The sequence below is a fragment of the Harpia harpyja genome, chromosome 1, assembly GCF_026419915.1.
Source record: "Harpia harpyja isolate bHarHar1 chromosome 1, bHarHar1 primary haplotype, whole genome shotgun sequence".
Taxonomy (NCBI): domain Eukaryota; kingdom Metazoa; phylum Chordata; class Aves; order Accipitriformes; family Accipitridae; genus Harpia; species Harpia harpyja.
In genome coordinates, this window is record NC_068940.1 from 26,959,038 (window position 1) to 26,976,309 (window position 17,272).

General features: G+C 43.2%; 1 protein-coding gene across 1 annotated transcript in view; it reads left to right on the plus strand.

Moving 5' to 3' along the window:
• Positions 1 to 10,308: 10,308 nt before the first annotated feature.
• DAP (death associated protein) overlaps positions 10,309 to 17,272 on the plus strand; it is a 58,309-nt gene continuing 51,345 nt past the window's right edge. Inside the window, exons 1-2 of the mRNA XM_052781679.1 lie at positions 10,309 to 10,484; positions 16,800 to 16,896. Coding sequence (XP_052637639.1) covers positions 10,430 to 10,484; positions 16,800 to 16,896 — 152 coding nt within the window. The 5' untranslated portion in view covers positions 10,309 to 10,429. The remainder of the gene's footprint in view (positions 10,485 to 16,799; positions 16,897 to 17,272) is intronic.

A 17,272-nucleotide genomic window follows, 5' to 3' on the forward strand; every position in this document is an offset into this window, starting at 1 on the left:
GGATTGCCATCAGGTGTTCAGAGTTGGTAGCAAAACGGAGGACTGGCTAATCTTCTGGGAAGACATTTGGAACGGGACCATACAGAGCTATTTTCACTGCCGCATTGGGAAAAGGTAGCAATAGGGCAGAGAAAGGAGAAGCCAGAGCTAGCAACAAGCATTACAGAAGCAGAGGCAGGCCCTATAGAATCTTTTGAAGGATGCACTTTTAGCCTGTGATTGAATTTAGACAAGAATTAACTGATGGAGAGGGGACAGTGGAGCGAAGTGTGACTTGTGGCTGTTGATAATGACAGCAGAAGTGAAGTTCAGTTTCAATGTAGAGCGCTGTCTTTTAGGCAGCTTATAAACTTTCACACTGCTGTGCAGGTTTGGAAACTAAGATTAAGTTTTTGCTATGAAAAAGGGCAAGCAGGATGATAAGGAGTAGATGAAAAGGGCAAGGAAGGAGCACTAATCCTTGGGCAGAAGTATGAGGTAGCTTGGGGAGCCAGAACTTTCCCAGTTAATCTGAATGAACTTGAGGCTGCGTTTCAGGATGACCATAAGAGACAATATTTCTAGCAGAGTTGTCCTTGAGGGGGAACCAGGAGTACTTTAACAGCCAAGAATTTAAAATCAGTAAAGGGTTGGAAAGAAATGGCCTATAAAAAAATAATAAATGAAGTGGCTGCAAAGAGGATTATGGGTCCCTTTACTCCTCTAGGACAGATATTGACAAAAGGATGTGATGAATTCCAAACGATCCATTCAGCCCCCCTCTTACCCTCGCAGTGTCCATAAATGATGGTAGTGACCCTCGATTAGTTCTTTGATACACATTTTCCTTGACCTAGCAGCATCAGTCATTCTTCCCCACGGCCTTGTAACATGGCTTGCAAATTGTAACACCAAATTGGTATTTCAGCTATTACCAGCTCACCATCATGATTTCAATTTGCTGGGATTCAAGATCCAGGGACAGTATTTCTTCAAGAAAGCAATGTCAATAGGTTGCTCAGTGGCCAGTACAGCTTCTGGTAATTCATCAAAATGCAGTACAGGCAGTGAAATGGGAAGTGGAAAGCCTCTGGTAGCTTACTGTCCTCAGGACTTTGCTGGAAAGGGAGGGAAGAAAGGAGAGTCGTAGGCAACGATGTGGTAGCGGACTGTGGTAGCAGGGAGGTAAGAAGTCCCTATGGCCACATAAGAGGACGGCAGGTTTCTGCGCAGAAGCTGCCTTGGGAAGGTAAACAAGGTAGACGCCGACATAGGCGCAACCCATGGTGCCACAGGAGGAGCGGACAGAAATTAGAAGGGCAAGGGGGCCAAGAAGGATCATTCAAGCAGTTGCAGGAGCTGCTGGGGGACACTTACATCTGGTACACGTAGTTGTAGCGATTGCACAAAGGCACAGTGCACTAACCACTGCGAAATTTGATGGTCATATACAAAAGAGGCTTATCTGTTAACGAGCAACATGATTCACCATAACACAAACTTGTAAGGAGTCTGTGGTTCAGTGCTGATGGTATTACACCTTATTCCAAATAAGGACATAGGAGGCCTGAGTAAACGTATCTATCTGAGACAATTCAGTTCAGTTTCAGGCCAGTTTGGGAAACTAGCTCCTCAGCCAGTGGATTGCTCAGGGCAACGCCTTTGCACCTATGGATCCTCAGTAAGGGTCAAGTCAAGGGATGCAGGCCTATTTTGCACCAAAGATATGGAGACCCTATAAAAGCACATTCTGAGGAGCTTTTGAGGTTCTCAGGGAAGGTAATTGCGGAGGAAAATGACCTCTACAACGCATATGTAGCACAATACGGATTTCCTCCTCAAGCAGGGCCTGGCAACATCTACTAGAGAAAGTCAGTCCGTAGCCATCGCTGCAGGTGCGGAACAGCTGCCATTAACACAAGCTTGTCATAGGTCAGCACCTTTCCGTACCTGACCGGGTGGCTGTCTTGGAGCTTAGGCACAAGCAGCCACTCCTAAGAGACGAGTGAAGTCAGTACTCAGCTTCCCAGAGTACAGCATTGTGGTGGACTGACCTGGGCCAACAGCCAAGCACCCACACAGCTGCTCGCTCCCTTCCTTTCTCCCACTCACTGGGGGGCACAGAGTGGGAGAAAGAAAAAGCCTTGACACTGTGTAAGCACTGCTCAGCAATAGCCAAAACACTGCTGTGTTATCAACACTGGTTTGGTCTCAAATCCAAAACACAACACCATAAGGGCTGCTATGACGAGAATCACCTCCATCCCAGCCAGACCCAGTACAAGCATGAAAAACCTTCTAATGATATGTTGATAAACACTTAACATGGGATAATTGTTGAACATAAAACTAGGCTTCTGTGAAAAGTATAAAAATTGTAATACTAGCAACTAAAATAAATTAATTTAAATTATGTAGTCTGGACAAGTGGAAAAAATTTAAAACTGGTAAACAAACCGAATCTTTGTGTAAAGAAAAATAAAATATAGATGCATACTTTAATAACATCCTATAACCTTTAGCTCTCAGCCAGCAAGTATTTTGAAAATATACTCATTAAAACTGACATAATTCTGGAATACAACTGAGAAGCAAAACAACCCTTCCACCATTGTTCAAACGCTGCAGTTTCCTAAGGAGAGGTCATAAGACTTCCCAACCCTAAAGAATGCTGATACTTTGCATTCTTTTCAAGTAAGAAGAAAGAGGACTGGAGAGATAACAGCAGAAAGAATGTGTTAGCCTTATACCCTTGAGCTGTGATGAAATACCAGTCTACTTACATTTAATTATGTTCAGTTTATAACAAAGCATTCAGCAGAAAACATCAATAAGAATGTTGACACACTCAGACTCCTTCTAATAAGAATGAAGAAGAATTATAGTTGGAAATCTGGCATCTAGAATTCAGTTGAAAAGGGATTTTTGCTGTTTAGCAATTAGTTCCCTCTGTAACGTAAAGTAGTGTTTCTAAAGGAAAATTATTGGGTAGATTTACAACTGAGCTATGTGTTAAGATCAGTTCAAAGATTAAAAACCGACTACATTACTCTAGACAACGACACATTTGGACTAAATATACACCACAATATATAATTTCTTGTTGCCTATGACTTAATGTTCTCTGGAAGGAACATAAATAAATAATGCATAGGGTAAAGACCTGAACTTTGCAATTGATACATTTGCTGCAAAGTTAACAGAAATCTTAGGTCAACTACCAAAGGTCTGAAACTAATGCACTAAGGCTCTTCCAGAAGAAAAAGTGTTTTTTAGAATAGGTCTGGCTATCTCTTAGGAGGCTAAAGCGGGATCAGATAAAGCCTGTGTCGGGCACTGTTACTGTGGGAAGCTGAGTACCAACTTCAATCGTCTCTTAGAAGTGGCTGCTTGTGCCTAAGCTCCAAGACAGCCACCCTGTCAGGTACTGAAAAGTGCTTACCTATGATGAGCTGGTGTTAACAGCAGCTGTTCAGCACCTGTAACAGTCAACCCGACAGTCTTAAAAGGTTATTTCCTAGAAGTTAGGGCCAACTGTCCATACTTGGGTACATGCAAAACTCCCTCTGAAGCCAGGAAGAGTGTCTATGAAAGAATAGAAGGAACCTGAAGATACTGAAATCAGTGAAGTTTGGTGTTATTTACCATGGATGTGGTATCTGACCCTAAATACAAAATACGGACACTAAGCAACCATCAATTCTGTAACGAGTGCTTACTGCAAGGCTTGCAGTCAGCCAGGTTCTCGGTTCCCATCACAACCACAAAAACCCCCGCAGTCTGATGTTAACTGTTTTTAGAAATAAAATGTAGAAAAAAACCCCACACCAAATCCAATGTGCTTGGCAACACTAATAATTTAAATTAACTTGACTTTTTTTCATTGTCACTTTTGAACCAATATTAATTCTTGCCTTTATTGAAATAGCACAGCTTGCACAGGTCCAAATCGGTTGCAATCTCAAAGACAGAATGGGATGAGAAACGGGGGAACAGAGAAGTGGTAAGCCCCAAAGCTGAGTACACCACTTAATTCTCTTGAGCCTCATTTGGGAGCCGTACCAGTAGCTCCCAGGAGCAATCACAGTCCCCGTTCCCACTGACACTGAAGCTGCCATGTGACTCCAAAAACCCTGTTTGCTGTTGCGTGCTCACACTTGTGTGGCGGGAAGCCTTGTCGTCTACCGAGCTAGAAGAGTAAGACCCTCTCTAACTAGGCAGCAGTAATGTGCCCATTATCTATAATGATAAAATAAGCAATTTCTTTATTAAGTCCCAGACTAATGAGGCTTAATGGAGAGAGAACTGTGCCACAAGAGGCCTGGCTTCTGTTTTCATCTCTGCTGCTAGTTTGGCTTTGGCAACTTCTTTTTACCTCTCTGTACTTCCATTTACACACTGTAAGGCAGGGGATAAGGAAAATGATGGCCTTTATACAGAATGTTGAGATCTTTGGATGAAAAAACTCCAAAGGATGGCTTTTATTTTCCCTGTTGCACTAGACATCTTCCTTCCTCCCTCTCTCCTTCCCTTCTTACTTTCCTTCTTTCTTTCTCTTTCCCTCTCTCTTCTTCCCTCTGTCCTCCTCCCTTCCTTCATTTGAATCTATAAATTGCTTTATTAATCTTCCATATCAGAATACTTCTATAGTATTCTCACTGTGAGTAGTGTCCTAAGGCAGAACTGAATTGCGCTGAATTGGAGGAAGAACGAAGAGCGGTATTTTGTAAGAGCAAGGTCTCTGGAAACTCCAGGGGTTTATTAACTTTACTTTGTTTTATTTTCCTTTTAGTATATAGTGGTAGAGATGTTTATAAGCATTTTAATGAAAAGCACTAAATTTTAGCTTAATGTGAGGCCATATTGTGATAGTGGTTTCCATCTGGGTTTTCCTTAAAGGCAGATTTCTCCCATGAAGTAAATATAAATTTCTACTTCAGCTGTATGGCAAATAACAACCTGTAACTGTTCTTGAAAGAAAAGAAACCTCCTACAAATTATGTCACTCTAGCATGCACCATGTCTAAAACTTAACAGCTAAAATAATAGTGTAAACAACAGTGGGGAGAAGCAAACATAAAAAGTAGTAATTGCATCTAAGATAATTATTCACAGAAAACCAGAATGCTTTTGTGAAAAAGGCACACAGAGCAACTTTTTAATTTGCTACAAACCTCCTGAATTTGATTCACATCTCAGCAGTAATTCATCATACTGAGAAATTGCTTTTTGTGCTGATTTAATGTTTGGTAACAGCTTAGAAGTCTGAACTTTATGACAATAAAATGTAAGAGTGGCAATGTAAGGTTGCAACACTTCTTCATGAAAACATCATTCCACCCTTCTGATGAGATAGACCTGTTGTCCACTTTTTAGCAGAAACATTTCCAAGGAAATTTAACAAAGCACTAAGATAAAAGAGCCTTTGAGTTTTACAGTTACATTACAATCCAATTCAGTAACTTTTAACACTCCACAGATTTATATCTTTGCCCCAGTGGGAACTTACTCTAATTCTAAAGAAAAAAATGAATTATATGGGTTTTCCTGGAAAACTGAATTAGTAAATCCAGTGAGCAAATAAATTTGTGTTCCTTGTCAGAGTAACAGTGCAGTCAGAGTTACAACATGGAATCAATCAGATCGTCAAGATACGGAGAAACCAGCAAACACTGGCAACCCAAGTGACTTTAATGAGTCAACGCAACAACAGTCAGTAAGGGTAAGGGTGGAAAATTGTTACTAAAGCACGTTACTCCTTGCCCCAGATTTGTTTGCTTATTTTCTCACACAAACTGTTTTCCCACATCTGCACATTATAACAAAATCACCTTTTTGGTGGATGGCAGCCCACACAATCTCTGAAGATTTCCAAGCAAACCATAGTCTTAAAACCGGCACACTTTTCTTAATCTGGAGTAGCAGTGGACAGAACTGAAACAACCATTATCTGGCTTTTGCTAAAAGCTTTACATATTTCAATGGAAGTAGAAAAGCAGGGAACTTTCCCATCTTGTGACTGTACCAGACTGTAAACCCATTGTTTTAAATAGTGGGTAGTGACGTATACAAGTAAAAATCTGCAAACTCAAAAAGTCAAAGTGAAGGATCAAAATCCAAAGCAAACCCTTTGGTTTATCATTTCTCAGAAACTACCATGCTACCCTAAAAATGTCACAAAGGATTAGAACTATGTGGAGAACCGATATTTTTATTAACTGACTGGGGCGGGGGGGGAAGAGGAAAATCATTTAGTTTCTCAGTTGGTTTTAATCTTCAAAAAAGCAGAATCTTAAAACATGTTGTTGAAACAAAATAGCCCAACTTTCAAAACAACTAACTTTTCAGGCAAAACTATTTTGGATACATTATAAAAATAAAAGTAGTTTTCATTGACTTGATGCTTATCTATAAATTTGGCAAAAACCTATTCACTGAGAGAGTTTTGCTCACCCTATAGCTAACCACAGAGCAGTTTATCATGCTTCCCGGGATTTACAGCATGCGTGTGCATATGTGTGCTGGAAAGGACAGCTGAAGTCCAGTGGCAAAACTTTTAGCTGCCTTTTAAGCACTGAGTGACCCTAGGTTGCACTAATATAATTTCCCTCTGACTTGAACCCAGAAACATCTTTTCTATGTGTTTCAGTATTTTCAGAAAGAACACAAAGCTTTGCTGCAGGCCCCGAGTGAAAGCTCTAAAATTGCAGCCATCTGTTAAGTACTGTGAAGTATTTTCAAAATAGACATAAATGGTGTCCTAACCATAGTTCAACAGACTGCCTATTTTTAAAACAGACTGCTTACTGAACATACTTTGGGCTATAAAGCACAAAAATAAGAACCTAGTATTACCGTCAAAAGTGCTGTGAAGGGCCAACTGCCACTGAAAATAGTTTTCATATGCACGCTTTTGCATACTTTCCTATCTAAACTCTTTGCGTGTTTTTTTTTAACTTAGCCTTTAGGATCTGTAAAGGGCTTTTTTCCTATTTTTGGTTGTTTTTTTTTTAATGCGGGAGCTGGGTTCTCGCCTGCACTGTCACCACAGAAGACGTAGCTTCTTTCTGCTTGCTATTTTAGTTCAAATTAGTAGTAGCTGGAGAGTACTGTTTCTTGGTTGTGCTGGGTAATGTCACAGATATTTGAGATGTCTATTATGAGCTCTTACCTACTAATTGAAGACCTGTGCTGTGGAATGCTTCTGCTTCATAAAAATGCTCTTATTCTAAAACATCCGCCAGTCTTCAAAACACGTTTAAACATGAAATAAAAATATTCTAAGCAGCCTGATTTATTTACTCTTCCCTCACGGTGCTGCTGCATTTCAGTGCCCTGTCTTGTGATGCTGTCGTTCACTGCTTTTCCAGTAGAGACTCGCCTTTGCTCCAGTCTCTGGGAAAGGGGTGTCAGCACCAGGCGGGGCTGATTTGGCAAAGGAAGTGACTCCACGGCCAACTTTTTGTAAAATCTCTGCCTGTTTTCCGCTTAAGTTTCCCACAGTTGCTCCCATTTGTGCATGCTGGTACAGACTGCTGGAAACAACAAAGTGACTGACAACTCCTGGCATTTTAATGCCCGTCATTAATTGAGAAGATCCCTGTATTTCTTGTACATTGGCACAATCGGGAAGGACATTGCTACTAATATTACAGCACCGTCACTAGCCAGAGAAATGCATGTTGCCTTAGATCTGCCAAAGAAACCATCACTGTTTCACAAAAGTGAAATCTCACTGACAACCTTTACGGCATCTCCTCATTTAGGTGCTTGATTTTACAAATCTCTCTTTTTTTTTTTTTTTTTTTTTATTTGGGATTTTGGTCTCCTTTTTGCTTTTCTTGCAACATTTTAAAAACAATAATGGAATAAATAACTGGACACGAAATTCTATCCTATGGTATCATACTGACACCTATATAATTCTTCTGCAAGCACAGAAACTTAGCATTTGCACAGGCCCCTGTTGCTTGAGGAAATGAGTAATTACATGTACTGACAAATATAGCCAGGTCTGAGAACCTCCAGGCTCTGGAAGGCAGCGAAGATCCTTCCCTCTCCCTCCTGCAAGCCTGATCTTCTATGCGCTCACTCCTGCCTGACCTACCTTCAGTTTTTCCTCCCTCCCCCTGGGCTTCTCATCCTCGTGTCACCCAGCCAGGCTGCCTTCCACTTCATTGCTTGAGAAAGATGTTTCTTATCTCCCACCGTGGCACTCGCTCTGCTTCTGCAATTCTCACGTCACCTCTCCAGCACCCCCTACTCAACTTCTTGTCCTCATCTCCTTGTCCGCTCAGGCCAAGTCCTCCTGCGCCTTGTTTTTTTCCTGTTTCCATCTCTCTTCCCCTCTTCCAGTCCTTGCTCCTCCTGCGCCAGAACGGTTTGCCTTGGGATCCCAACTTCCAAACCCGATGCAGAGCTGCATTTGCAGGAAATACCCTGTTTCAGCCCTGCGTTTCTGAGACATACTCAGGACAGATGTCGTATTTTAGCTGTGAAGCCACAGTGAGCCTTCACACAAGTACTTGTGTTAATAGTGATATGCAAAGTCTTGTAACGTTAAGAAATGTTGCCAGCTTTTGCAAAAACAGCTAAAACACATCTTTGATGTAATTCTTCCTCGCAGTGCACCTCCACATACCAAATCTTTGCATGGAAAGATGAAATTATTACTGATTTGTAGAGAAAAAACATTAACTTCTGGGGGTTTCAATGTCATAAAGCACATCTTCTTTAATTTCAATTCTGTAACAGCTGGTCTAGATTAAACCTGCAACAGCAAAAATTCATACCATCTCCGGTAACCAGCACAGGAAAATCAAACCAAACATACCTGGGAAAACCAAGAATAACTGACAATATAATCTTTGAATTAAAATCCAGAGGACAGTAGACAAACAAGCATTAAAATCTCCATTTAGGAGATAATTCTGCCCTAGAAAAAATTCTAATCTGAATAGACTTTGACAGAGACTGGAAAGGGAATTGGAGTCATTTGTGTTAGGCTACACAGAAGGTGACAGAGCTGAAAATATAATCTGAGACTCTAAAGTGCCATATGTGTAAGAAATTGAAATTACCCAGCAGCAAAATGCAAGAACTTAGTTACAGCATTTTTATAACATTTATTCATGCAGGCTGTTAAGGATACTATGAAGTGATTATATTTTGGACTGTTGCCAAAAACCCCCCATATATTTACCCATCACTTATATTTTGACGGTGGTAATACAATTGTAACAAAGAGGGATAGCAAATAACTAAAATATTACTACATTAATTTCCCTATAACATACCTGGGATGACGCATTACTACAGCACTTTCGGGGGGTTCAACTTCCAACCACCACCCACTCATCTGTTGGGGGACTTGCTTTCCTGATGTCAAATTATAAAAGAAAACCAGAACAGCCTGTATGGTTTACACTTCGCTGCCAATATAATTAATTTAGAGATCACGCTCTGTGTCTTTCCACATCACTCGGAAAATGTAACTGAAGCGTTTGAAAAATTTCTTAAAACCGGTGCGAATCGGCACTGTGATTTCAAAGAAAAAGGTAAGAAGACCTGAAGTGCAGGCGAGATGAGTGCCATACGTGCCACGTCACACACACCTGGTTTGGCAGAACTAACTAAAGTGGAAGAGGTGAACTGCCAATTAGTCACTAAGGAAAAGTACTATTTGAAGTGTACAAGGACGTAATTCAGGCTGTTAACTGCCTGCGCCGTCTCCTCAGAGCAATTAAATAACAAGGTACCACTACCCTCTAAAATTCCACATGCTATCCGAAGGGGATTTGAAGGCAGTCTGCTGCAGGAGCCGGTTACGTGAAGTAAGATGAATTCATATTGCTCAGGGGGAGGAAAAAAAAAAAAATAATAAAAAAAGGAAAGGCAGGCGTCAGGCGGGCGGCAGTTTCGCAACACTGACTTCACACTGAGCGGTGGCACACAGGATGACGAGAAATTTTTTAAAAAAATAAAACAAGCAGGTAAACAAATAGAGAAATAAACAGAGAGAGGGGCTGGAAACCGGACCGAAGGAGCAAGCAAGCGGGCGCTGTGACAGGGACCGGCCGTGTCGCCCGCGCCCTGTCACGGCCGCAGGCCGCGGCGGAGGGTCCCGGAGGCGGCAGACCGCAGGGCCCCGCACCGAGCCCGGCCCCGCACCGGCCATTCCCCGGTTCCCCTCACCCGCTGCCCGCCCCGTTCTGTGGCGGCAGCACCTCGGCGGAGAAGGCGGAGGAGGAGAAGAAGGCGCAAGGGCGGGAACGCCCTCGGTGGGCGCGTCCATGGCGGCGGCGCCCGGCGGCCACGTTGACAGGGCGGGAGCGGGGCCGCGCCGCGCGGGGAAGGGAAGAAGGGGAGGGCAGGCCGGGCTGGTCGCTCGGCCGTTGCTCGGCGTCGGGGAGCGGGTGGCCGGTGGCGGGGCCGCTGCCACAGTAAAAAAATGTCTTCGCCTCCCAAAGAGAAAGCAGAGACGCGGGCCGGACACCCTCCTGCTGGTACAGCCGCCGGTTCCCGTCTCTCCGCTCTTTCTCTTCTCACTCCCCGGGGACGGGACGGGGTCGGGGGGAAGGTAGCGGGGGGGGGGGGCGAGCCCCTCCGGGAGAGCCCGGTTCCCCGCGAAGTCTTGCGGGCGCCGGGGTGAGGAGGGTGAGGGCGGGCTCGGCCGGGTCCCCCAGCCGCTGCTGCCGGGGGCGGGTGTGTGTGTGAGACCCGGGGGAGGGAGGGGGGGGTGTCCCCGCATTTCCCCGCATTTCCCCGCTCCAAAGCAACGACTGATCCGGCCCTCCGGCAGCGGGAGGTGTGCGAGGGTCCCCTCGGGATCTCTGCTCTGCTGCTCGCCCTCTTTCCCCCCTCACTGCCCTCCGGCAGCCTTCGCCAGTGACCGGGGGGGGACACACGAGTCTCCCTGCCCCGCTCGCCCCGGAGGAGCTCCCTGGTTGCGGACAAACCCTTCGGCGTTGCCAGCTTGTAAGGCGGATAGCGTTGTCCTCCTCCGTGAGGGCATCCCGGCCTCGAAAGGCGGTGGAGGCCCGGGGAACCGCCGCCTGGGGCTGGGCAAGGGCGGGAAGGGGAAAGGAGTGGTCTCGGCCACCTCACGGCCACGGGGCGAGCTGCCCTGCGAACAGGCGAACGGCAGATGTATAGTAGTACTCCGTGCCTCCATTTTGCCTGTGGGCGTTATGGTGCGAGGGCCAGAGCGGGCTGCAGGTACCTAGCTTTAATTCTGGAGGCTGGCAGGGTCGGAAGCAAGTCAAGCGGCTTGCTTAGCTGCCCGGCCAAGGAGCTCCGGCACCTTCCACCCGCTGCTGGGTGGTCACGGGTGGTCGGGGTAGGAGCTGCTTCGGTGGGACGTCGGTCTGCGTCGGCTCCTCTCTGTATGCGGCTGGGGTTCAGTGACTCGCAGTATCCGCGTTGTCTTGTTCCTTCACGTTCCGCTAGTTCGTTTTTCTTATTCTTCATTACAGTTTTCTTAAAAAAGGGGACTTTGGTCCCTGTACCGGCAACTTTTCATGTGTCTTGCAGTGTGTCCCGCTGGAATAGTTGGCTTTTCTCTTTTTTTAAGTGTTTCAGTCAAAAAAATCGTGAAATTCTTAATTCACAGGGTGTCAGTTTTATATTCAAATCGATCGATGGGATTTAAAGCTACATTAGGAAACAATTTTTGAACCCTAATTGAATTCTGCTCTTCTCATAATGAGGACCTGAAATTCCTTTAAATAGAGAATAGAAGTGAGAAATAATGGCTTGGCTTTGCATGGCAAATACAGTTCAGCAGTACAGTTAAGCTGATCTCCTGGCTGAGCAGAGTCGTCCCAGTTCTGCAGCCTGCCGTGTCATGGTATTATTAGTTCTTACCAGACCTCCTGGTTAGCTGGTTCAGGGAACCAAACCAAAGCACCTTTCCCAATGTTGACAGCTTTTGCCACCGTAGCTCCTCAAGCTGGCTCACCTTCAGGTCAGGTAAACTTCAGCTTCGGTGTGAAGGGATGGTTAAGACCATAGGGTGGTTTAGCTGTGTCTTCCTTCTGCACCATCAATGGTAAGGGAACGAAGCATAAATGGCGGATATTTTCATTTAGATGCTTTGTAACTGTACTTTCAGATGTTGTTGCATGTTTGAGAGTTTTGCTTCAAAACCTGTCTTTTCAAAGAGGTGGAATTTTTTAAAGACCTGAAGTGAGCCTCTGTAGGCCATGTGAGAAACTAGCGACGCACGGTACAAAAGCACAACTGGAGTACAGTACAGGTTTCCCTTGCTGTCAGAGTATTTCAGTATTATTATTTTTTTTTCTTTGTAAAACATGCATCCACATATGAACTGAAGAACTTTTTCAGCTGCATGCCTTTTAAGATCATTAGCATCCCTGAGGGGTTTTTGGGAGTATGCACCAATTCAGCTTCAGAAGGAAGGCAATCACCAAGTCTGTCTTTGAGGCCAGAAAAAAACTAATGCTTTACAGTATCTTCAGGTCGTTTCTGAAAAAAGATGGTTCTGAGCTGGTTGGCAGAGGAAAGTGGCCCTGTGGTCTTTTAATACTTTGAAAATCCGCAATAAATGTGCTGACTAGAGACACTTTATATTTACTCTGGGGGCTGAAGCTATGTTTTAATCCTCTATCTCAAGCCAGTTTAGATTCTTGGATGATAATATAATTCAATAGGGCAGTTTGCAAGCAAGTTTTAATAAAATGAAAGTAAAAAATTCTTAAAAAAATTAATAAAAGATGACTACATAAATACAGGTGTAATAGTGTTCATGAATAACCAGGCAAGTTCCTAGCAAGGGAAAGATGTGAATAGGGGATCTCTTTTGACTAATGGCTTAAAAGCTCTGGTTTTGCTGTGTATGTTGTATAACAAGCCCTGCCTGTAATTACGGATGTGTCTTACCCCACTGAGTATGAATTGGACACATAAAGGTTAGGAAGGATTTGGATCGCCAAATTAAAGCAGAATTGACAAATCCATTGTTTTTCATATGCACTGTTAGCCCTTGCTTACTGACTGCGTGCAGTCTGTTCGCTTCCTCTCTGCATTGATCTTTCATATGGGGGGGGAAGACAAGAAAAGCACTTGAAAAGACAAAGGATAATGAAATGGAAAGAAGCCTCAAGACCTCAGGCTGGTAACAGGATGCATGAAGCAACTTTGAACTCCTTTCTGAAACTTAAGAGGGCCCCAGCTTAAGCTTTATTAAATATCCGTCTACCAGTGAGATCAATGTATCAAATACATTGCTGATTAGGTTTGTACAGCTTGCAGCCTGTCTAAAGAGGTCTGCATAATTATGCTTTTAGCTGTTCATTTCTTCTGGTAGATACTGCGGAGGAATAAAGCAAGGTGATTGTGTTAATAGTTTATTTATGAAGCTTTACAATAGGTTTGTGAAAATAGTTATGTGCTTTTTCCTACATTAAAAAAATATAGCTCTGAGCCAAGATTTCTGTGAAATGAAGGTATATAATAACTCTCACTTCTGTTCCTGTTTTGTCAGACACTAATGTATGCTCCACTCCCTTCAGCTTGCAGAACGGCCTATTTTGCGTTTCCCTCAGTCCTGGCTTTTCATACATCTTATCGATGTAATGCAGTCTGTTATTATACAGTTCATGAGAAACAGATTTTTTCTTAATATTTAATACTATACTCAAGGAAAACGGGAAGCTGCTAAAGCTCTTGGTTATACTTTGGATTTCTCAAAGTTCCTGTCCGGTTGCTGTGACCAGCGGGCAATTTGGGTTGAGCTGGAAGGTTTCCCCGGGAAGGACTGCCTCGGGTCTGCAGCCTGGGCGAGCTGGGGCCAGAGCTGTCGCTGAGCTGCGGTGCTTCTCTAGGTGCTTGGTGCTTGCTGCGACTCGGGGTTTATTGCAGAGTTCAGTCTCAGAAACTGGGAGCAGTCCTGAAGAAGCACAGCAGTGGGGGAAAAAAAAAAAAGGTAAATAGACTGAGAATGTTTACCGACTCCAGATCGTCTTGAGTAGTAATTGATTAACACGGTTGTTTAATACATTTCCAAAAGGAGTAGTCATACCCTTAAGAGGAACGCAGGCTGGCGTTCACAGGACAAACAAGACAGTCCTGTCTGCCTCTTGGGGGGCTGGGAGGGAAACATGCCAGGTAATAATTAAAATCCAAAACTCAGCTCTTACCCAGCAGTAAGGCAAACAGACTTGCGCAGTTGCTCTTCTTGGAGCATGCTGGCAGGCGATCCCCGATGACTTTTAAGTGACAAAATCACCATGGTAAGCATCTGTCAAATTATGTAGTAAATGCTAGGCAAGTAAGAAATAGATGAATCCTCATAAGTCCCAAGAAAATCTCACAAATGGAGTGGGTTTTTCTTTCTCTTGAAACTAGATTGGGTATGAGCATGCTGTGTCATGGGTGGCGGAGATGTACATCAGCTGTATGTACAGGTTGCTGATCTAATTATTTCACTTCTGGCCTCAGAAATACACATTATTACTGCAGTTGTTTGCTGGATTCTTTGTTTGGTTTCCCAGATCTGCACAGTAACCCTGAATTACTAAAGGTTATTCAGTTATGCACTAATGCATACTTTTAGCTGCCCATACTTTCTTTGCCTGTTGATATTGGTGCAAAAAATCAGATTATTAAAATTATTAAGTTACTGCATTGGTCAGTCACTATTATGCCTTTTAATTGTTTGGTTATTTGCTTTTTAATCCCTGTTAATTCTACAGACAAATCTGAACGTGTTAGCTGCATATCTTTGCCAGTGACAGATAAAGAGAAAATAAGTGGCTGGTGGCCTGCTGATATACAATATGAGAGGAGAGAGATTTTAGATCAGCTAAATTAGCACTAAACCTTCGGGTATTGTTTTCTTTAGTTTTCTGTTAAATGGTGAAGAGTGTGAAAGCTTGTGTGCATTGTCCAGAACTGCTGTTTGTAACCTGGCAGACGTTGCTGTGGAGACAGCATCTTCCACAAAAAGTAATTTGAAGGGAAACTAATAAGAACTGATTGTGCAGTGATGTTAAATTTATGAATTAATGTAAATAAAACATACCAATCAGTTTGATTAACTGAGATGTTAGAACAAGACAGCACTTGACAGAACTCAGAGTGCTTGCTTTTGCAAACAACCTTAAATTTCTATGGAGTTTGCATAAAGAAAAATTAATAGGAATTTTAATTTTTGTTTTATTTTTAAAAGTACATTTCTTTGTTGCCTAACCTTTCTGTCTTTCCTTGTCCCATGTGGAACATTTCTTTCCAGTTTAAGTATTGTAAGTTTTATGCTGGAGAGAGAACACAAAATGGTTAGTGTGGGTTTTTTTGGTTTGGTTTGGTTTTTTTTAATGCATGATAAGGAGACACAGTTTTGATAGGTTTTAAAAGGCGTTTCTTTGGTTTTGTCTATTGATTGCCTGCCTTTAGTTAATGTCCTTTATTGAATCAGAAGTTTATCTTTCAAATATTACACAAAGTTTGAAATCTATATAAAAAATCCCAGGGCCCAAGAGCTGTCACTTTCTCCTAAGGCAGGTCACTTTCTCTTTACTGCTTGCCTTCACACAGGCTGTAAAATTCGTGCACGGGAGTGTCCTTGCCCTCGCTGTCCTGGTTAGGAGCTGAGAACTAAAGCTGTTCCTAGGTTTCAGGGGTTAGCACTGAACTGCTGTGAGGTGCCTTAATCCCTCGGGGACTGGAACCGGGAGGGCTGTCAGAAGTACAGCTTCCCTGAGCCGCCCTGGCAAGCCGCTTCGGCTCCTCCTGAGTGCTGCTCTGGCATCCTGCTTGCTGGGGCTGTGACATCTCTGCCGAGGCTGTCCACAGACTTACCGTGTCGCGGCAATGTGAAACACAAACCGACGCATCTGTAGGTGGTTTTATTGACTCCTGACTGCTACAGTAGTTTTCTGATGTGGTTACTAAGGGCAATGTAACCCGTTGAATTAGCTAACAAGATGCATCGTCTTATCCTGTGCTGTCCTCTAAGCATGTATAGCAATGGTTGAAGCAAAAAAAAAAAAAAAAGTACAATATTAAAACAGAAAGCAGATCAAGAGCAGCCTGCCTGTTTCTCTGCTTAGTAGCTGCAGTGTTAGGCCTGGCTTGGTTCCTACCTTATATTTCACTCTGGAGGGGATAAATCATGAACAGAAGTGGATTTGCTTTCACTTCTTGTTTTGTGTTTCAAAGGGATGTTTTCACGTTTGCGTCATTTCTAAAACTAAATCATGACAAGGATTTGAAATGTGGTAAATGCTTATGTTTTGCAAAACAAAATGCTCTGTTCTAAATGCAAGTTAACAGTCCTCCTAACTTTGCTTTTTATTACACAGTTCGTGAAGTAGTACTTCGTATAAATACTGTTATTATGGCTGTAGGTTTTAACTTGAAATGACAAGTAAGGTTCTTCAGCCCTTCTTGTTTTGTGGGAGTATTTGACGTTTGTGTTTGTGGCTTTTTGTGTAGTGTTACGCAAGCCATTGCCTCCATTTCTTCTGACTGCTGCAAGTTGGTAGGGGTGTTGGTAGGAGAGTTAAAAGAGAGTTGAGTTTTCTAAAATGGTATTTGAAGCAGGTGGTAAAATGAGCTGCAACTTCTCAGGATGAGCAAAGATGGCATGATGTGAAGGAGAATGGCAGATGCGGTCCTGAAGTAGCTGTTTCTCAGGCTCGCCACTTTTAAACACTTTGGGCCCCGTTTTCAAAATGTGATTACTATTAAACTACTCTGCAAAATAGTAGGGGGGAAGAGGGAGAGGGTCATCTTTAAAATGTTCTTCACTTATGCTGATTTGACTGAGGTTTGTTGTGTGTCTCTAATATTCGTTCCAGTGAAAGCTGGTGGGATGCGGATTGTGCAGAAACACCCACACAATTCTGATGCCAAAGAAGAAAAAGATAAGGATGACCAAGACTGGGAAACCAGCAGGTGAGCCCTTTGATTTGGTGCATGTGCTACAGTGAATTTCCATGACCTTGAACTTTATCACCAGTTTGTTTTCCTTGCGGATAGCAAACCAACGATACAGTTGGGTTTGTATCATAAAATTAATTTAAAGTGGTAGCAAGTTACACGCTCCTTCAGGAGAATTGGGGAGTTTGGGAATTTTTACCTTACTGAGCTTCCTTTAAATGATCCTGTCAGGTAAGAGAAGGTTAGAAAAAAAGGTACAGTTAAAGTAAAACACCAGCTTTCCTAAAATCTCTGAACATTATTTCAGACTGTGCAGAAACATAGAGGCTAGGCACATTTGGACACAGGCATTAGGCTGTCAATCTGTGTATGAGGTGGTCTTGCTGTGTGC